The 18,195-nt window shown below is 41.9% G+C and overlaps 2 protein-coding genes and 1 long non-coding RNA gene across 3 annotated transcripts in view; all 3 read right to left on the minus strand.

Annotated features, from left to right (window-relative positions):
* Positions 1–1,514: 1,514 nt before the first annotated feature.
* On the minus strand, positions 1,515–5,449 carry LOC141100526 (microtubule-associated serine/threonine-protein kinase 3-like). The gene is made up of 10 exons (XM_073589089.1): positions 5,144–5,449; positions 4,811–4,896; positions 3,709–3,917; positions 3,174–3,312; positions 2,951–3,083; positions 2,594–2,759; positions 2,307–2,477; positions 1,958–2,071; positions 1,704–1,816; positions 1,515–1,610 (listed from the first exon to the last, which is right to left on the minus strand). Exons 2-10 carry the CDS (start codon positions 4,888–4,890, stop codon positions 1,515–1,517), a joined length of 1,221 nt encoding a protein of 406 aa, XP_073445190.1. The 5' UTR covers positions 4,891–4,896; positions 5,144–5,449.
* A 3,238-nt stretch (positions 5,450–8,687) lies between these two features.
* The window catches only part of LOC141100542 (uncharacterized), a 62,936-nt gene continuing 53,428 nt past the window's right edge, over positions 8,688–18,195 (minus strand). The window contains exons 2-4 of the long non-coding RNA XR_012234712.1: positions 10,390–10,464; positions 9,034–9,135; positions 8,688–8,775 (exon numbers count right to left, since the gene is read on the minus strand). This is a non-coding gene — a long non-coding RNA (uncharacterized lncRNA). The remainder of the gene's footprint in view (positions 8,776–9,033; positions 9,136–10,389; positions 10,465–18,195) is intronic.
* LOC141100562 (uncharacterized) overlaps positions 12,784–18,195 on the minus strand; it is a 29,475-nt gene continuing 24,063 nt past the window's right edge. The window contains exon 7 of the mRNA XM_073589121.1: positions 12,784–12,806. Within this exon, the coding sequence (XP_073445222.1) occupies positions 12,784–12,806 (23 nt within the window). The remainder of the gene's footprint in view (positions 12,807–18,195) is intronic.

Consider the following 18,195-nt stretch of genomic DNA (forward strand, 5'->3'; position numbering starts at 1 on the left):
TTATGGCCTATATTTGGTGATGAGCTCCCAGTAATGACCCCATAATCTACTTACTTTTCTGAAACGTTTGTGCTGGATTTTGGTGCACACTCTGGAGGGGACTCGGGATCCTCCTCATCCTCTGAGTCCAGATGTTTCTTTATCTCAGAATGATCTACAAGACATAGGTAATGAAGTGTTATTAGAGGTTGTCAGTATAACATAGTCACCATTTATACATGAAACATGGAAAACATAAAAACCATGTGGAGATATTTGAGCCTTGAAGTCAACATTCACATTGTTGGTGCTGTAGACATGGACATACCTGATAGATGGGACAAGGATGGCAAGCGAAAAGCAGAATCATCACTATCAAATATGAGGACATATTCTTTCTGCCTGTATGGAATAAGAAAAACAAGTAAATCACAAGTAAACGCATTATAAAAGGGGTTGTCTCACTATAAGAACACCGACTATAAGGCCTAATAGGACATATGACTGCCATAGTGGGGAAGGTCTTCTGCTCAAAACTAACTTTTATGGAGTGGAGCAGAAAACAAGTACCAAGAATATCTGGCTTATTATTTGACATCTCTCCTACAGTGTTGGGGGCAGCACTAAAAATGCATAACCATCCACAATTATGGGCTGTTATCAGAAGAAGTTACTAAGACCAAATGCACAATGACCGCTAATCATGGGATGGTGGATGCTGCATGTGATATTATGGTATTTATATCCTATATTTGGTGGTGAGCTCCCAGTAATGACCCCATAAGCTACTTACTTTTCTGAGACATTTGTGCTAGATTTTGGTGCACACTCTGGAGGGGACTCGGGATGCTCCTCATCCTCTGAGTCCAGATGTTTCTTCATCTCAGAATGATCTAGAAGACATAGGTAATGAAGTGTTATTAGAAGTTGTCAGTATAACATGGTCACCATTTATACATGAAACATGGAAAACTTAAGAGACCTATTACAGAAAAACCATGTGGAAATATTGGAGCCTTGAAGTCAACATTCCCATTGTAGGTGCTGTAGACATGGACATACCTGACAGTTGGAACAATAATGGCAAGAAACAAATAGCGTTGTCGCTATCAGATAAGGGAACAGATTCTTTCTGCCTGTTTGGAAGAAGAAAAACATGTAAATCACAAGTAAACGCATTATAAAAGGGGTTGTCTCACTATAAGAACACCGACAATAAGGCCTAATAGGACATATGACTGCCATAGCGGGGAAGGTCTTCTGCTCAAAACTAACTTTTATCGAGTGGAGTGGAAAACAACTACCATGAAGATCTGGCATATAATAATACATCTCTCCTTCAGAGTGGGCAGTTCTAAAAATGCATGACTGGCCTCGATCATAGGCTGTTATCACCAGCAATTACTAAGGCCAAAAGCACATTGACTGCTAACCATGGGATGGTGGATGTTGCATTTGATATTATGATATTTATGTCCCATATTTGGTGTGCACATAATCAGCCTAGAGATCCCAGTAATAGCCCCATAATCTACTCACATTTCTGAGATATTTGTGCTGGATTCTAGGCTACAATCTGGAGAAGACTTGGGATTCTCATTAATCTTCATTCTGTTAGCGGTGGTAAGGAGCTACATGCGGAAGCAATAAGATATGAAATAATTGTATGTCTACCTTCATAGGTCTTTTTATACATATTTTTGATTTATTAATCACATACTTACTTTAAAAAGCCTTTCAGAAGATGATGTAAAATTTTTAAAGTCAAGGCTCTCATTGTCCTCACTTGTGGCCTTCTCATCCTCTGAGACCAGATGTTTCTTCATATCCCAAAGGTCTGCAAGACATAGGTAATGAAGTGTTATTAGAGATTGTCAGTATAATAGAGTCACCATTTATTAATGGGAACCAATTGTCACAAAATAAGGAAGACGAGACAAACAGACACTTAGTCTAGATGATGGCTCCTTCTACTTACTGGTAAATAAGCTGGTGTCCACAAGCTGAGGAACGTACACTAGCTTTTGACTTAGAAGGGAATCAAAGTCTAAGTCAACAAGAAATGGATGACCCCTGATCTCAAAAGCTCCTCCTGGATAAAGGAAAAGAAAAGTGATTCGGACATTGTCAGAGACAGCTTCATATCTGAACAGTTTATCTTAATTAGAACTAATTACACAACTGAGCAGACATGTAGGAAATAGAATGAAAATCTTAGTAGGGAGAACTATAAATGATGAAGCTGATAGAGAAGTAATGATCCTCATGGACATGAGTGATACGTCATCGGTGTAACAAGGGAATATTGATATTATTGTATCTGTTACCTGTCCCAAGTCTATCCACAGGATTTGCTCTGAGCAGCTGACTGATGAGGTCCTGCAGAAGGCTATCCACAGGATTTATACTGAGCAGCTGAGTGATGAGGTCCTGCAGCTGAGTGATGGGGTCCTGATCATCGGATAGAGTAGCTTGATAAGTATCCCAAATTATATCTCCTGTTATATAGAAAGTTACAGAAAATAAATCCTCTGTATTGGACTATAAGGTAAAGCAAAGGAAATAACTAAAGCCATGTAACCAGGCAAAGCAATGATGGGATTATTCTACTTACCACCGACAATATTTTTATTCAGCCCAGTTTGGAAATCCCCATCAAATGGTGTATAGCCATGGACAAATTCATATAATATGATGCCCATTGACCACCAGTCAATAGGTCTTCCGTAGCCTTTCTTCAGGATGACCTCAGGGGCTGTGTACCACGGGGTGCCGCACACCTGGAAACCAACAGAAGATAGAGATGAGAATCGATGAAACGATTATTATGACAAGTTCTTGACATAATAACAGAATTAGAGAAGATAAAATATCAGTGGAAAAGCTGTCTAAAAATGAAGAATGTGGGGAAGAGAAAATAGAGTTATGAGATTTGTACAGAACAAGCTAAGTTCCTGTGTGTAATGCTGACCTCCTCATCCTGGAACTCTCTGGAGATGTCCTCTGCTGATTGCTTGTAGATGTTGGTGTGTGGTATCATGACACCAACTTTTGAAAGTCCAAAGTCGCTAATTTTAATATGTCCAGCAGATGTTATCAGGAAGCTGTGAAAGAGAAGATGATTTTAGCTTTATTGTCCGTGAGATGATAAGGGATAACTTCCCCCCTTTGTTATACTACAGGTATGCACTTACTTCTCCGGCTTCAGGTCTCTGTGCACCACACCGTAACTATGCAGGTATTCCACACCAAGGACCGCTTCTGCAAAGTACAAGCGGGCCAACGGGACAGGGAAATGACCCATCATGTTTAGAAGGGTCCGACAGTCTCCACCTATAGAGGAAAGGAAATATGACCGGTGAGGGATTTATACAGCAGAACACCATGATCTATAAAGAGAAGTGAGCAGAAACATTGGGGCAGGAGAAAATATATAAGCACAGAATGTACAGAATATTAGTCTGAGGTCATGATGAAATTGTTGTCCAAGTAACTAATGACATAAAGTGATGTCACATCTCGTCTACAGCTGGAGATATTGACGTGCTCAGTGCGGACCGACAGGGAGATCCCACACATCAATGACTTTCCGGGCACCATGGTAAGAGATAACCTATAGTAAATGCTCTGTGGGGATGTAACCGTCCATGGGGATAAGTCTTAATGATGTGAGAGGTGATAAGATGTCAGCAGACATGGGCTGAATATAACACAAGGTGTGGGTCCTACCTCCTACATACTCCATGACCATACACAGGTCAGATCTCGTAGGGAAAGAGCAGAGCATGGAGGCCACAAAGGGACAATCTGCGAATGTTAGGATGTCCCGCTCCAGAAAGGCCATGTCCACTCTAATAGGAGTTTTCAGGCTCCTCTTGGTCACTTTCTTCATGGCAAAGGTCTGTTGTGATTCTTTGTGGCGCACTAGGTAGACGGCCCTGAAGAGAAGGAGAATCCATGGTTTATAATAAAGCCTTATTAACAGTCTATATACACAAGTCATTCCATGATCTTTTATACTAATGTTTAATACCAGCTAGAAATCCACATCTAGAACCCATGAAATAACACTCCATAGATGATGGGAGGTCTGCACCACGCCACGTCTGCCCTCACCAGGTCACATTGTAGATGAGAGAATCTACCGAAATTCATCTTGGGCAGATTCCCTATAACCCACCAATAGATAGGATTCAGTAAAAATAAAAATTGGATAAAATTGAAAATGCTCCAATAGTCGTAAGAAGTTGGTTTTTGGCTTTCTCCACAGCCCATGGCAGAATAAATGGAGGGGCAGGAAGAGGTTAAAATTTAATTAAACACATTAGACCCACTTGTCCTCGTCCCTGCCCATCCATCATTGCAGTGCTCCGTCCTCTGTGCCAGTCTTTGGCTGTTCTTCCTTCTGCTGCTGGGGCCGGTGATCGGACTCACATGGTTATGGTGGAGGGTGGGGGTGCAGATGTCATTACCGTCAGTATCGTGTCACCCCTCACGTGACCGTGTGCAACCAATTACTCTTATCAGCTCCATAATGGGGCCCCAAAAAACCTAAGATCGATGCGGAGGACAGGGAAACTGGTGTAGGCGGAAGCAGAAGAGCAGAGGAGGTCTAGGACCGGGGAGTGTCGTCTATTATATCATCCCTTTCCTTACAGACTGATTGGTTACAGAACAGTTCGCTCAGCTGTATATAACTGAGCTGAATAGTGACCTGGAGATGTGGACTCCAATCGTTTCCCTATGACAACACTGACTGGCAGAGCACAGAGGCCGAAGCATTGTCATAGGGAACCCTGAGAAATGGGTATTATGGGAACAGAAATCTCACCCAAAACCTCCTCTGCCGATCAGTTTAGATGTTTCATAGTCGCTCATACGCGGTTCTCCTGCCGGGATCAATGATTTCATCAAGTCCTAAAAAAGAATAAGAAATAATACTAAGATCTAGAAGCTGCAGGAAAACATCTCAGGATGAATCTGTCAGCAGCATAAACCTGGTGACAGATTCCATTTACTATAAATACTATTCTCTAACACCATAGAGTCATCTACGCTTAGAACAGAGCCGTCCCATGGTTATATGGGGATAATACTGGACGGGTCACTCACACCCCATGATCTGGTGATACACAGACACCCCCTATGGCTCTATAATACTTACACCGGCAGATTCTTGGATCTCCGGGATCCCACAGATTCCACTGTTGGGATTCGCCAGCGCTGATGGTACTAAAATAGTGATAAAGTGATGAAGAAATAAAATATATTAGTCGATATCAATCCTACATACATAATACTGCAACATAAGGGAGAAATAACAAGACGTCTGTAAACGGGAATAATACGGACGTATGGTGCATCCATAGATTAATGTAAGGTAAGTGGTGGCGGACCCCCAATCATCACATGAATGAGGACCCCCACCCTCGCTGCACACTCCTATATGTAACATGTGCTGACAGGTCCCATTACATGGAGTAGAGAGTGATCTGCCATTATTCCCTGCTGTGTAATATCTGTATATAATAGGGGAACATCCTACACCGTCATCCCACCACTCCTATATGTAACATGTGCTGACAGGTCCATTACATGGAGTAGAGAGTGATCTGCCATTATTCCCTGCTGTGTAATATCTGTATATAATAGGGGAACATCCTACACCGTCATCCCACCACTCCTATATGTAACATGTGCTGACAGGTCCATTACATGGAGTAGAGAGTGATCTGCCATTATTCCCTGCTGTGTAATATCTGTATATAATAGGGGAACGTCCTACACCGTCATCCCACCACTCCTATATGTAATATGTGCTGACAGGTCCATTACATGGAGTAGAGAGTGATGTGCCATTATTCCCTGCTGTGTAATATCTGGATATAATAGGGGAACGTCCTACACCGTCATCCCACCACTCCTATATGTAATATGTGCTGACAGGTTCCATTACATGGAGTAGAGAGTGATCTGCCATTATTCCCTGCTGTGTAATATCTGTATATAATAGGGGAACGTCCTACACCGTCATCCCACCACTCCTATATGTAACATGTGCTGACAGGTCCCATTACATGGAGTAGAGAGTGATCTGCCATTATTCCCTGTTGTGTAATATCTGGATATAATAGGGGAACGTCCTACACCGTCATCCCACCACTCCTATATGTAACATGTGCTGACAGGTCCCATTACATGGAGTAGAGAGTGATCTGCCATTATTCCCTGCTGTGTAATATCTGGATATAATAGGGGAACATCCTACACCGTCATCCCACCACTCCTATATGTAACATGTGCTGACAGGTCCATTACATGGAGTAGAGAGTGATCTGCCATTATTCCCTGCTGTGTAATATCTGTATATAATAGGGGAACGTCCTACACCGTCATCCCACCACTCCTATATGTAACATGTGCTGACAGGTCCCATTACATTGAGTAGAGAGTGATCTGCCATTATTCCCTGCTGTGTAATATCTGGATATAATAGGGGAACGTCCTACACCATCATCCCACCACTCCTATATGTAATATGTGCTGACAGGTTCCATTACATGGAGTAGAGAGTGATCTGCCATTATTCCCTGCTGTGTAATATCTGTATATAATAGGGGAACATCCTACACCGTCATCCCACCACTCCTATATGTAACATGTGCTGACAGGTCCATTACATGGAGTAGGGAGTGATCTGTCATTATTCCCTGCTGTGTAATATCTGTATATAATAGGGGAACGTCCTACACCGTCATCCCACCACTCCTATATGTAACATGTGCTAACAGGTCCATTCCATGGAGTAGAGAGTGATCTGCCATTATTCCCTGCTGTGTAATATCTGTATATAATAGGGGAACGTCCTACACCGTCATCCCACCACTCCTATATGTAACATGTGCTAACAGGTCCATTACATGGAGTAGAGAGTGATCTGCCATTATTCCCTGCTGTGTAATATCTGGATATAATAGGGGAACGTCCTACACCGTCATCCCACCACTCCTATATGTAACATGTGCTGACAGGTCCCATTACATGGAGTAGAGAGTGATCTGTCATTATTCCCTGCTGTGTAATATCTGTATGTAATAGGGGAACGCCCTACACCGTCATCCCACCACTCCTATATGTAATATGTGCTGACAGGTCCCATTACATGGAGTAGAGAGTGATCTGCCATTATTCCCTGCTGTGTAATATCTGGATATAATAGGGGAACGTCCTACACCGTCATCCCACCACTCCTATATGTAATATGTGCTGACAGGTTCCATTACATGGAGTAGAGAGTGATCTGCCATTATTCCCTGCTGTGTAATATCTGGATATAATAGGGGAACGTCCTACACCGTCATCCCATCACTCCTATATGTAACATGTGCTGACAGGTTCCATTACATGGAGTAGAGAGTGATCTGTCATTATTCCCTGCTGTGTAATATCTGTATATAATAGGGGAACGTCCTACACCGTCATCCCACCACTCCTATATGTAACATGTGCTGACAGGTCCCATTCCATGGAGTAGAGAGTGATCTGCCATTATTCCCTGCTGTGTAATATCTGGATATAATAGGGGAACGTCCTACACCGTCATCCCACCACTCCTATATGTAATATGTGCTGACAGGTTCCATTACATGGAGTAGAGAGTGATCTGCCATTATTCCCTGCTGTGTAATATCTGGATATAATAGGGGAACGTCCTACACCGTCATCCCACCACTCCTATATGTAATATGTGCTGACAGGTCCATTACATGGAGTAGAGAGTGATCTGCCATTATTCCCTGCTGTGCAATATCTGGATATAATAGGGGGAACGTCCTACACCGTCATCCCACCACTCCTATATGTAACATGTGCTGACAGGTCCCATTACATGGAGTAGAGAGTGATCTGCCATTATTCCCTGCTGTGTAATATCTGGATATAATAGGGGAACGTCCTACACCGTCATCCCACCACTCCTATATGTAACATGTGCTGACAGGTCCATTACATGGAGTAGGGAGTGATCTGTCATTATTCCCTGCTGTGTAATATCTGTATATAATAGGGGAACGTCCTACACTGTCATCCCACCACTCCTATATGTAACATGTGCTGACAGGTCCCATTCCATGGAGTAGAGAGTGATCTGCCATTATTCCCTGTTGTGTAATATCTGGATATAATAGGGGAACGTCCTACACCGTCATCCCACCACTCCTATATGTAATATGTGCTGACAGGTTCCATTACATGGAGTAGAGAGTGATCTGCCATTATTCCCTGCTGTGTAATATCTGGATATAATAGGGGGAACGTCCTACACCGTCATCCCACCACTCCTATATGTAACATGTGCTGACAGGTCCCATTACATGGAGTAGAGAGTGATCTGCCATTATTCCCTGCTGTGTAATATCTGGATATAATAGGGGAACGTCCTACACCGTCATCCCACCACTCCTATATGTAACATGTGCTGACAGGTCCCATTACATGGAGTAGAGAGTGATCTACCATTATTCCCTGCTGTGTAATATCTGTATATAATAGGGGAACGTTCTACACCGTCATCCCACCACTCCTATATGTAACATGTGCTGACAGGTCCCATTCCATGGAGTAGAGAGTGATCTGCCATTATTCCCTGCTGTGTAATATCTGGAGATTCATTGTAGGAGGTTATGTGATCGGTTCACCTGTGATCAGATCGCTGCTCAGCTCCAGCTGACTCCTATTAGAGTCAGGGGTTTCCGGGGTCACAGTCGCCCCATATTCGTCGTCGCCTTCTGGTGTTTCCTGATAGATATAATACAGTTAATTAATATGTGGAAGATTTCACTAAATCACCAAATACATGAATCAGGAAGGAGTAAACCAACATTTACTGATGCACCAACTGTAACTCTACAAATCACGCGCCATCATGAGAACTTTTCTTAGAAACGTCTCTCACTTATGTGGATTATGTGACACCAGATCTTCTGATATCTGATTGGTGATCTGGAGAAGATCAGAAAACAAGGACGTGTGATAGAGAAGATGATGGCTCCTTACCGGGCGTTCCGGCGAGCAGGCCGGACCTTCTAATACATGCAGGACTTCTTCGGCCAGTTCCTTAACAAAAGCCAAATCTCCATATTGAGATCTATTTTCAGCCTATAAAGAAGAAAAGACACAAAAAGAAAAATTCAGAGATAAGAAAGGAAACAATGGAGGCGGCCATTGTATGTGTCCTCTGCTCCTCTCTGCAGATACAACGACTCCATATCTAGGGACTCGTTGTGTTTTATATGGAAGGAAAGAAGAAGCTTCTCTCCCACCATTATTATCTATGACTATGGAGAAGATTTGTGCCGAGTGTCCGCCACTTACCTGCTGTAGTAATGTTCTGATGTTGTGACGTAAATCCGTCAGATACTCTGATGTTAGTTTATCTTCATTGTTTTTGGTCAGGCAGTCATTGACTAGCTCCACCACCAGCCGGTGAGTGAAGCAGAGGACGCCATCGGGTGGTAGAAGCTCAGTGTTAGGGAGATTGTTGGTAAGAGTCTCCAACAGAGCATCTACCTGAAAATCGCTCAGACATAATCCAGACATAGTGAAAAATTGCAAATGCTCTCAGTCACTATAGAACCATAAATGGCACCGGTGACCCTGTGAACATTCTATAAGTAGGGACTGAGCTGTGATGTCACAATGGCCAAGAATCACCTGTGATGTCATAATGGGCTAGCATCACCAGTGATATCATAATGGGCTAGCATCACCAGTGATGTCATAATGGGCTAGCATCACCAGTGATGTCACAATGGCCAAGAATCACCTGTGATGTCATAATGGGCTAGCATCACCAGTGATGTCATAATTGGCTAGCATCACCAGTGATGTCACAATGGGCTAGCATCACCAGTGATGTCATAATGGGCTAGCATCGCCAGTGATGTCACAATGGGCTAGCATCACTCTGTCACTCTGATGGTCCGTATGGCATGTGACTGTTTTCTGGCTCTGTCTGGTTTTTTCCCGTGCTGAATACAAGTATTTGCTGTGCTTTTACATGCATTTTTTAATTCACTTGAATAAGTAAAATTTGCTGCAAAACTCCTGAAACACTTGACAAACCACTGATTTAAAAAAACACTGAGATTTCAGAATCCTTGTTTTCTAGGTCAGTACTATAAAATGAGTCTACATATTAGTCCATAAGAAATTGACCAGGTCACACTCCGTACATTAGATTCCTAAACAAGAGCCCCGATCATGGAAAAAAGGAGAGTCTCTATACAGGAGCCTCTCACATCATTAGAAGATCATCAAAAGGGAATTGATTTCAGTTCTTCAATACAAAAAGTGAGAGTCACCTATTCTATAGAGTCATTACACACAGACATCTCCATCTGTGATACTCACACTGACAGACTCATGGATCTCCGGGGGCTACGATTTTCCATTATCAGGATTTGCCAGCACATTTGTTCCTAAAATCTGAATAAAAAAATCTGAATAAATATAATATATTAGATTGTACCAATCCTAAATATGTAATGCAATGATATCATTAGGAAATGACAAATCTCCATGTTACACTGGGCAACACATTTTTTCCAAAGTTTTGCTTCCTTGAAAATGTGACGTGATTATAATAAACCCATTAGAGCCCAGCAGAAATATAATTTCAGATCGTCTGCATCACTTTACTGAACTTGAAAGGATTCAAAGGCGGGCTACTAAAATGATAAATGGGGTTGGTTCACTACAATACCCAGAAAGGTTATCAAAATTAGGTCTATTTACTCTAGAAAAGAGAAGACTTAGGGGAGACCTAATATATATGGACAAGTATATCAGAGGGCAATACAGAGATCTCTCCAATGAACTGTTTGTACCAAGGACTGTGACAAGAACAAGGGGGCATTCTCTTCGTTTGGAGGAAAGACAATTTCTGCACCAGCATAGAAGAGGGTTCTTCACGGTAAGAGCAGTGAGGCTCTGGAATTCTCTTCCTGAGGAAGTGGTGATGGCCAACTCACTGAATGAATTTAAGAAAGGAATGGAGGCTTTTCTTGTGAGTAACAGTATAGAAGGTTACGAATAACAGAATATTATAGGTAGATGGTTGACCCAGCTTAGGGGAAGGAATTTTTTTCCCTATGGAGAAAATTGGCTTCTACTCTGTGGGTTTTTTGCCTTCCCCTGGATCAACAATGCAGAACAGCTGCACTAAAAATAGGCTGAACTAGATGGACATAAGGTCTTCCTTCAGCCTTCAAAACTATGTTACTATGTTACTTAGAAACGTTGTGAAACATGAGATGACGTTTTACGGATTATGAAGCATTAGGTCATTTGTAGTCACCGTCTGGTGCGTCCCGTATTAGTGTCCGGCAATAGTCAGTCAGCATTGATGGAGTCCAGGACACTTGATAATGCTTTTTCATAGTAGCAATATCTTTGGGAAACCATTCGCCATGGTCATTACTAATGGCACCAAGATTTACAGGGAAGAATTCCAAATGTGAATGCAAGAAATGAATGTTCAATGACATGTTGCACTTCATCGCTTTGTAAGCTTCCAGAAGGTTGATGACAGTTTGATGTAATTTGGGGTTGGGTTGTTGCGAAAAATATTCTGGGAATCATCCTTGAATGATTTCCAAGCAATTTTCTCATTCCCCGCCAGCAGCTCCTTGAATTGCTTGTCATTCATGATGTGTCAGATTTGTGGACCAACAAAAATGCCTTCCTTAATCTCAGCGTCGGTTATTCTTGGGAACATTTGAATATTGAATTATTGATTAGTATTGGTATTGGACGGTGAACATTACCATTGTGTAACAAGACAGCCTGGAGTCTTTACACTGATGAGTCAATTAGGAGACACCACTGTCTTGACTCATGCGAGCAATCCAAAGCTGCAAACAACCCACCAATGTTGGTGCAAAAGCTCAGGTTGTCAACCAGTTCTAAAAACTGTGTTATGACATCTTAGCGGCTTCGAAAGACAGAAACTTTTGTAGCGGGTGACAGCAAATGCCATCCTTGAAGTCTTGAAGCCAGTAACTGCATTTGGTTTTGGCAAACATAAGTTCTGGAGCAAGTCATTAAGTTCTGGCTGTGATATAAGATGAGGCTCACCAGACATACATGGCTCAATGTCTGAATCAGCATTGTTCCCCATCGCTGACCCATGGACAGCAACATCTTCATTGGATGCCTCCACTAGGCTCCTTGTCTCTAGAGGCTTTGCTACTGGACGAGGGTCATCATGTGGCACTGGTCTCATAGCTGAAGGCAGATTAGGATATTCCATGGACTTCTTGTTCTTTTGTAGGAAAACCTGGGACATTGGTTAGACAGAAGTAACAGTCACGTGATCCTTCTGTTCCTGGCACTGACTTATGAGAACCTCTCATCCAACCTGTAAGATCAACAGATGTGAGGAGCCCAGGATTTGTCTTGATCAAGCTCATAGGCTTTCATGATGAGAGCTGTCATGGTGCATCTTTGAGGCTTCAACATGTAAGAGGAAATCCCCTGTGACGTCACATAACCTCACCGTATCATATGAATGACGCCGTCAGCAATGTTTCTAGTCTCACTGCACATCAGGCATGCGCACTAACCTGTTACCATGTTTATTGTGGGCTAATGAAAGGGCAGGAATACAGTCACCAAATACTGCTATACATAGCAGCCAATAAGACCTATATTGCATAAATAAGAATGATTAAATATGAATTCTGAAGCGGAACCTGTATAAAGTGCTATGTGCAAGTTAAAGTGACAGTGTACCTATTTATCAATTCAATAAAAACATGAAAAAGGAACTAGATGAGAGATAAACCCGATAATGTCTAGATATAATAAGTAAATGTGAATTAATAGCTGCCCCTAAAAGTGCTAATCAGTAGTGACAGAGTTCCGTTTCAATCCTAATGCACTGAGTCTACAAGTGGAAAACATTTTTTATTATTATGATCAAATATAGTGACTAATAAGATCATAATGTGCGGGTAAAGGGAACGCTACCCCACAACAAGCAAATGCTTCATAGTTCATTCCCACATTTGAAAAGTAAGTCCAAGAAGAAAATTGTATTGCAAATACCAACTATAGATTGTCATCTCGGTAGCACAAGGTTGTGGATGGAGGATCCTATCCACCAAAAGGATCATTTTCTGATGTGATCATTGATATAATGATGCCATATATGATGTAATATATCACCAAGGGATTCAGGAATCATCAGGGGTTAGAAACAAATAACATTTAATGGAAATAAACACACAAATTAAAATCTAAATAAGAGACAACATATTTAGAAATATGGGACAAAACTCAAATGTTCATTTAAACCTGATGGTGTCATGGTATCAAGGACTAAATCAATATCGTCTTTGAAGACAATGGAGTCTACGAGACAAGGGTGAGAGGGTGATGAAGGCTAAATTTATGTATAGCCGAAACGCGTTGTATGTCTAACAATAAACTGGATATTCCTTGAAATATTCGGAGTAATTAATGAATCAGCTGGAAGCGCTCCTTGACAAACTGGAAATCCTTTTCTGCATGGTTTCAAGGACTGCAATCCACCTAAATTCCCTATGAAGCACTGTAATCCACCTACATTCTCTTTGATGGACTGTGATTCACTTACATTCCCTATGAAGGACTGTAATTCACCTACATTCCCTTTGAAGGACTGTAATCCACCTACATTCCCTATGAAGGACTGTAATCCACCTATATTCCATATGAAGGACTGTAATCCACCTACGTACCCTATGAAGGACTGTAGTCCACCTACATTACCTTTGAATGACTGTATTCCACCTACATTCCTTTGGAAGGACTGTAACTCGCCTACATTGCATTCCCTTTGAAGGACTCTAATCCACCTACATTCCCTTTGAAGGACTGTAATCCACCTACGTTCCCTTTGAAGGACTGTATTCCACCTACGTTCTGTTGGAAGGACTGTAATCCACCTGCAGTACATTCCCTTTAAAGGACTGTAATCCATGTACATTACCTTGGAAGGACTGTAATCTACCTACAGTACATTTCCTTTGAAGGACTGTAATCCATCTACATTCCCTTTGAAGGACTGCAATCCACCTACATTCTATTTGAAGGACTGAAATCCACCTACATTCCCTATGAAGGACTTTGAAGGACTGTAATCCATCCACAATCCTTTTGAAGAAACGTAATCCACCTACATTCCCTTTGAAGGACTGTAATCCACCTATATTCCCTTTGAAGGACTGTAAACCACCTATATTCCCTTTGAAGGACTGTAATCCACCTACATTCCCTTTGATGGACTGTAAACCACCTATATTCCCTTTGAAGGTCTGCAATCCACCTACATTCCCTTTGAAGGACTGTAATCCACCTACATTTCCTTTGAAGGACTGTAATGCACCTATATTCCCTTTGAAGGACTGTAAACCACCTATATTCCCTTTGAAGGACTGTAATCCACCTACATTCCCTTTGAAGGACAGTAATCCACCTACATTCCCATTGAAGGACTGAAATCCATCTACATTCCCTATGAAGGACAGTAATCCACCTACGTTCCCTTTGAAGGACTGTAATCCACCTATATTCCCTTTGAAGGACAGTAATCCACCTACATTCCCTTTGAAGGACTGAAATCCACCTACATTCCCTATGAAGGACTGTAATCCACCTACGTTCCCTATGAAGGACTGTAATCCCCCTACATTCCCTATGAAGGACTTTGAAGGACTGTAATCCACCTACATTCCCTTTGTATGACTGTAATCCACCTATATTCCCTTTAAAGGACTGTAATCCACCTACGTTCTTTTTGAAGGACTATAATCCCCCTGCATTCCCTTTGAAGCAATGGGATGAAATTGAATGGGAGGAGACACAGATTAGATATTAGAAAAAACTTTTTGACAGTTAGAGTGATCAATAAGTGGAACAGACTGCCACGAGAGGTGGTGAGTTCTCTTTCAATAAAAGTCTTCAAACAGAGGCTGTACAGACATCTGTCTGGGATGATTTAGCGAATCCTGCTTTGAGCAGGGGGTTGGACCAGATGGCCCAGGAGATCCTTTCCAACTCTACGATTCTATGATTCTTTGAAAGACTGTAATCCACCTACATTCCCTATGATGGACTGTAATCCACCTATATTCCCTCTGAAGGACTGTAATCCACCTATATTCCCTTTAAAGGACTGAAATCCACCTACATTCCCTATGAAGGACTGTAATCCACCTACATTCCCTTTGAAGGACTGAAATCCACCTATATTCCCTTTGAAGGACTGAAATACACCTACATTCCCTATGAAGGACTTTGAAGGACTGTAATCCATCCACAATCCTTTTGAAGGACTGTAACCCACCTACATTCCATTTAAAGGACTGTAATCCACCTACATTCCTTTGTAAGACTGTAATCCACCTACATTCCCTTTGAAGGACTGTAACCCACCTACATTCCATTTGAAGGACTGTAATCCACCTACATTCCTTTGTAAGACTGTAATCCACCTACATTCCTTTTGAAGGACTATAATCCACCTACATTCCTTTGTAAGACTGTAATCCACCTACATTCCCTTTAAAGGACTGTAAGCCACCTATATTCCCTTTGAAAGACTGTAATCCACCTATATTCCCTATGAAGGACTGTAATCCACCTACGTTCCCTTTGAAGGACTGTAATCCACCTACATTCCCTTTGAAGGACTGAAATCCACCTACATTCCCTATGAAGGACTGTAATCCACCTACGTTCCCTATGAAGGACTGTAATCCACCTACATTCCCTACGAAGGACTTTGAAGGACTGTAATCCACCTACATTCCCTTTGTATGACTGTAATCCACCTACATTCCCTTTAAAGGACTGTAATCCACCTACGCTCTTTTTGAAGGACTATAATCCCCCTGCATTCCCTTTGGAACAATGGGATGAAATTGAATGGGAGGAGACACAGATTAGATATTAGAAAAAACTTTTTGACAGTTAGAGTGATCAATGAGTGGAACAGACTGCCACGAGAGGTGGTGAGTTCTCTTTCAATAAAAGTCTTCAAACAGAGGCTGGACAGACATCTGTCTGGGATGATTTAGCGAATCCTGCTTTGAGCAGGGGGTTGGACCAGATGGCCCAGGAGATCCCTTCCAATGCTATGATTCTATGATTCTTTGAAAGACTGTAATCCACCTACATTCCCTATGATGGACTGTAATCCACCTATATTCCCTTTGAAGGACTGTAATCCACCTATATTCCCTTTGAAGGACTGTAATCCACCTACATTCCATTTGAAGGACTGTAATTCACCTATATTCCCTTTGAAGGACTGTAATCCACCTGCATTCCCTTTGAAGGACTGTAATCCACCTACATTCCCTTTGAAGGACTGTAATCCACCTATATTCCCTTTGAAGGACTGCAATCTACCTATATTCCCTTTGAAGGACTGCAATCCACCTACATTCCCTTTGAAGGACTGAAATCCACCTATATTCCCTATGAAGGACTGTAAACCACCTATATTCCCTTTGAAGGACTGTAATCCACCTACATTCCCTTTGAAGTACTGTAATCCACCTATATTCCCTTTGAAGGACTGTAAACCACCTATATTCCCTTTGAAGGACTGTAATCCACCTACATTCCCTTTGAAGGACTGTAATCCACCTATATTCCCTTTGAAGGACAGTAATCCATCTATATTCCCTTTGAAGGACAGTAATCCACCTACATTCCCATTGAAGGACTGTAATCCACCTACATTCCCTATGAAGGACTGTAATCCACCTACATTCCCTATGAAGGACTGTAATTCACCTACATTCCCTTTGAAGGACAGTAATCCACCTACTTTCCCTTTGAAGGACTGAAATCCACCTACATTCCCTATGAAGGACTGTAATCCACCTACGTTCCCTATGAAGGACTGTAATCCACCTACATTCCCTATGAATGACTTTGAAGGACTGTAATCCACCTACATTCCCTTTGTATGACTGTAATCCACCTACATTCCCTTTAAAGGACTGTAATCCACCTACGTTCTTTTTTTAAGGACTATAATCCTTCTGCATTCCCTTTGAAGCAATGGGATGAAATTGAATGGGAGGAGACACAGATTAGATATTAGAAAAAACTTTTTGACAGTTAGAGTGATCAATGAGTGGAACAGACTGCCACGAGAGGTGGTGAGTTCTCTTTCAATAAAAGTCTTCAAACAGAGGCTGGACAGACATCTGTCTGGGATGATTTAGCGAATCCTGCTTTGAGCAGGGGGTTGGACCAGATGGCCCAGGAGATCCCTTCCAACTCTACGATTCTATGATTCTTTGATAGACTGTAATCCACCTACATTCCCTATGATGGACTGTAATCCACCTATATTCCCTTTGAAGGACTGTAATCCACCTATATTCCCTTTGAAGGACTGAAATCCACCTACATTCCCTATGAAGGACTGTAATCCACCTACATTCCCTTTGAAGGACTGAAATCCACATATATTCCTTTTGAAGGACTGAAATCCACCTACATTCCCTATGAAGGACTTTGAAGGACTGTAATCCATCCACAATCCTTTTGAAGGACTGTAATCCACCTACATTCCCTTTGAAGGACTGTAATCCACCTACATTCCCTTTGTAAGACTGTAATCCACCTACATTCCCTTTAAAGGACTGTAATCCACCTACATTCCCTTTGAAGCAATGGGATGAAACTGAATGGGAGGAGACACAGATTATATATTATAAAAAACTTTTTGACAGTTAGAGTGATCAATGAGTGGAACAGACTGCCACGAGAGGTGGTGAGTTCTCCTTCAATAGAAGTCTTCAAACAGAGGCTGGACAGACATCTGTCTGGGATGATTTAGCGAATCCTGCTTTGAGCAGGGGGTTGGACCAGATGGCTCAGGAAATCCCTTCCAACTCTACGATTCTATGAAAGACTGTAATCCACCTACGTTCCCTTTGAAGGACTGTAAGCCACCTACATTCCCTTTGAAGGACTGTAATCCCCCTACATTCCCTTTGAAGGTCTGTAATCCACCTACATTTCCTTTGAAGGACTGTAATCCACCTACATTCCCTTTGCGCCAACTGGTGACTGATATCTCCACCCCTTATTCTGGTATAAACTCTGTCAATACCCTTGACCTTCATTGTACATTTATGGTACAATTTGAAG

The sequence above is a fragment of the Dendrobates tinctorius genome, unplaced genomic scaffold (assembly GCF_039654945.1).
Source record: "Dendrobates tinctorius isolate UK_male_01 unplaced genomic scaffold, ASM3965494v1 ptg000106l, whole genome shotgun sequence".
In the NCBI taxonomy this organism is placed as follows: domain Eukaryota; kingdom Metazoa; phylum Chordata; class Amphibia; order Anura; family Dendrobatidae; genus Dendrobates; species Dendrobates tinctorius.

Coding starts and splice junctions, on each gene's coding strand:
- LOC141100526 (XM_073589089.1), bottom strand. CDS start 4,890: ATGAAATCATTGATCCCGGCAGGAGAACCGCGTATGAGCGACTATGAA. Junction 2,478..2,593: donor GAATAAAAATATTGTCGGTG/GTAAGTAGAATA, acceptor TCTATATAACAG/GAGATATAATTTGGGATACT. Junction 2,072..2,306: donor TGTGGATAGACTTGGGACAG/GTAACAGATACA, acceptor TCCTTTATCCAG/GAGGAGCTTTTGAGATCAGG.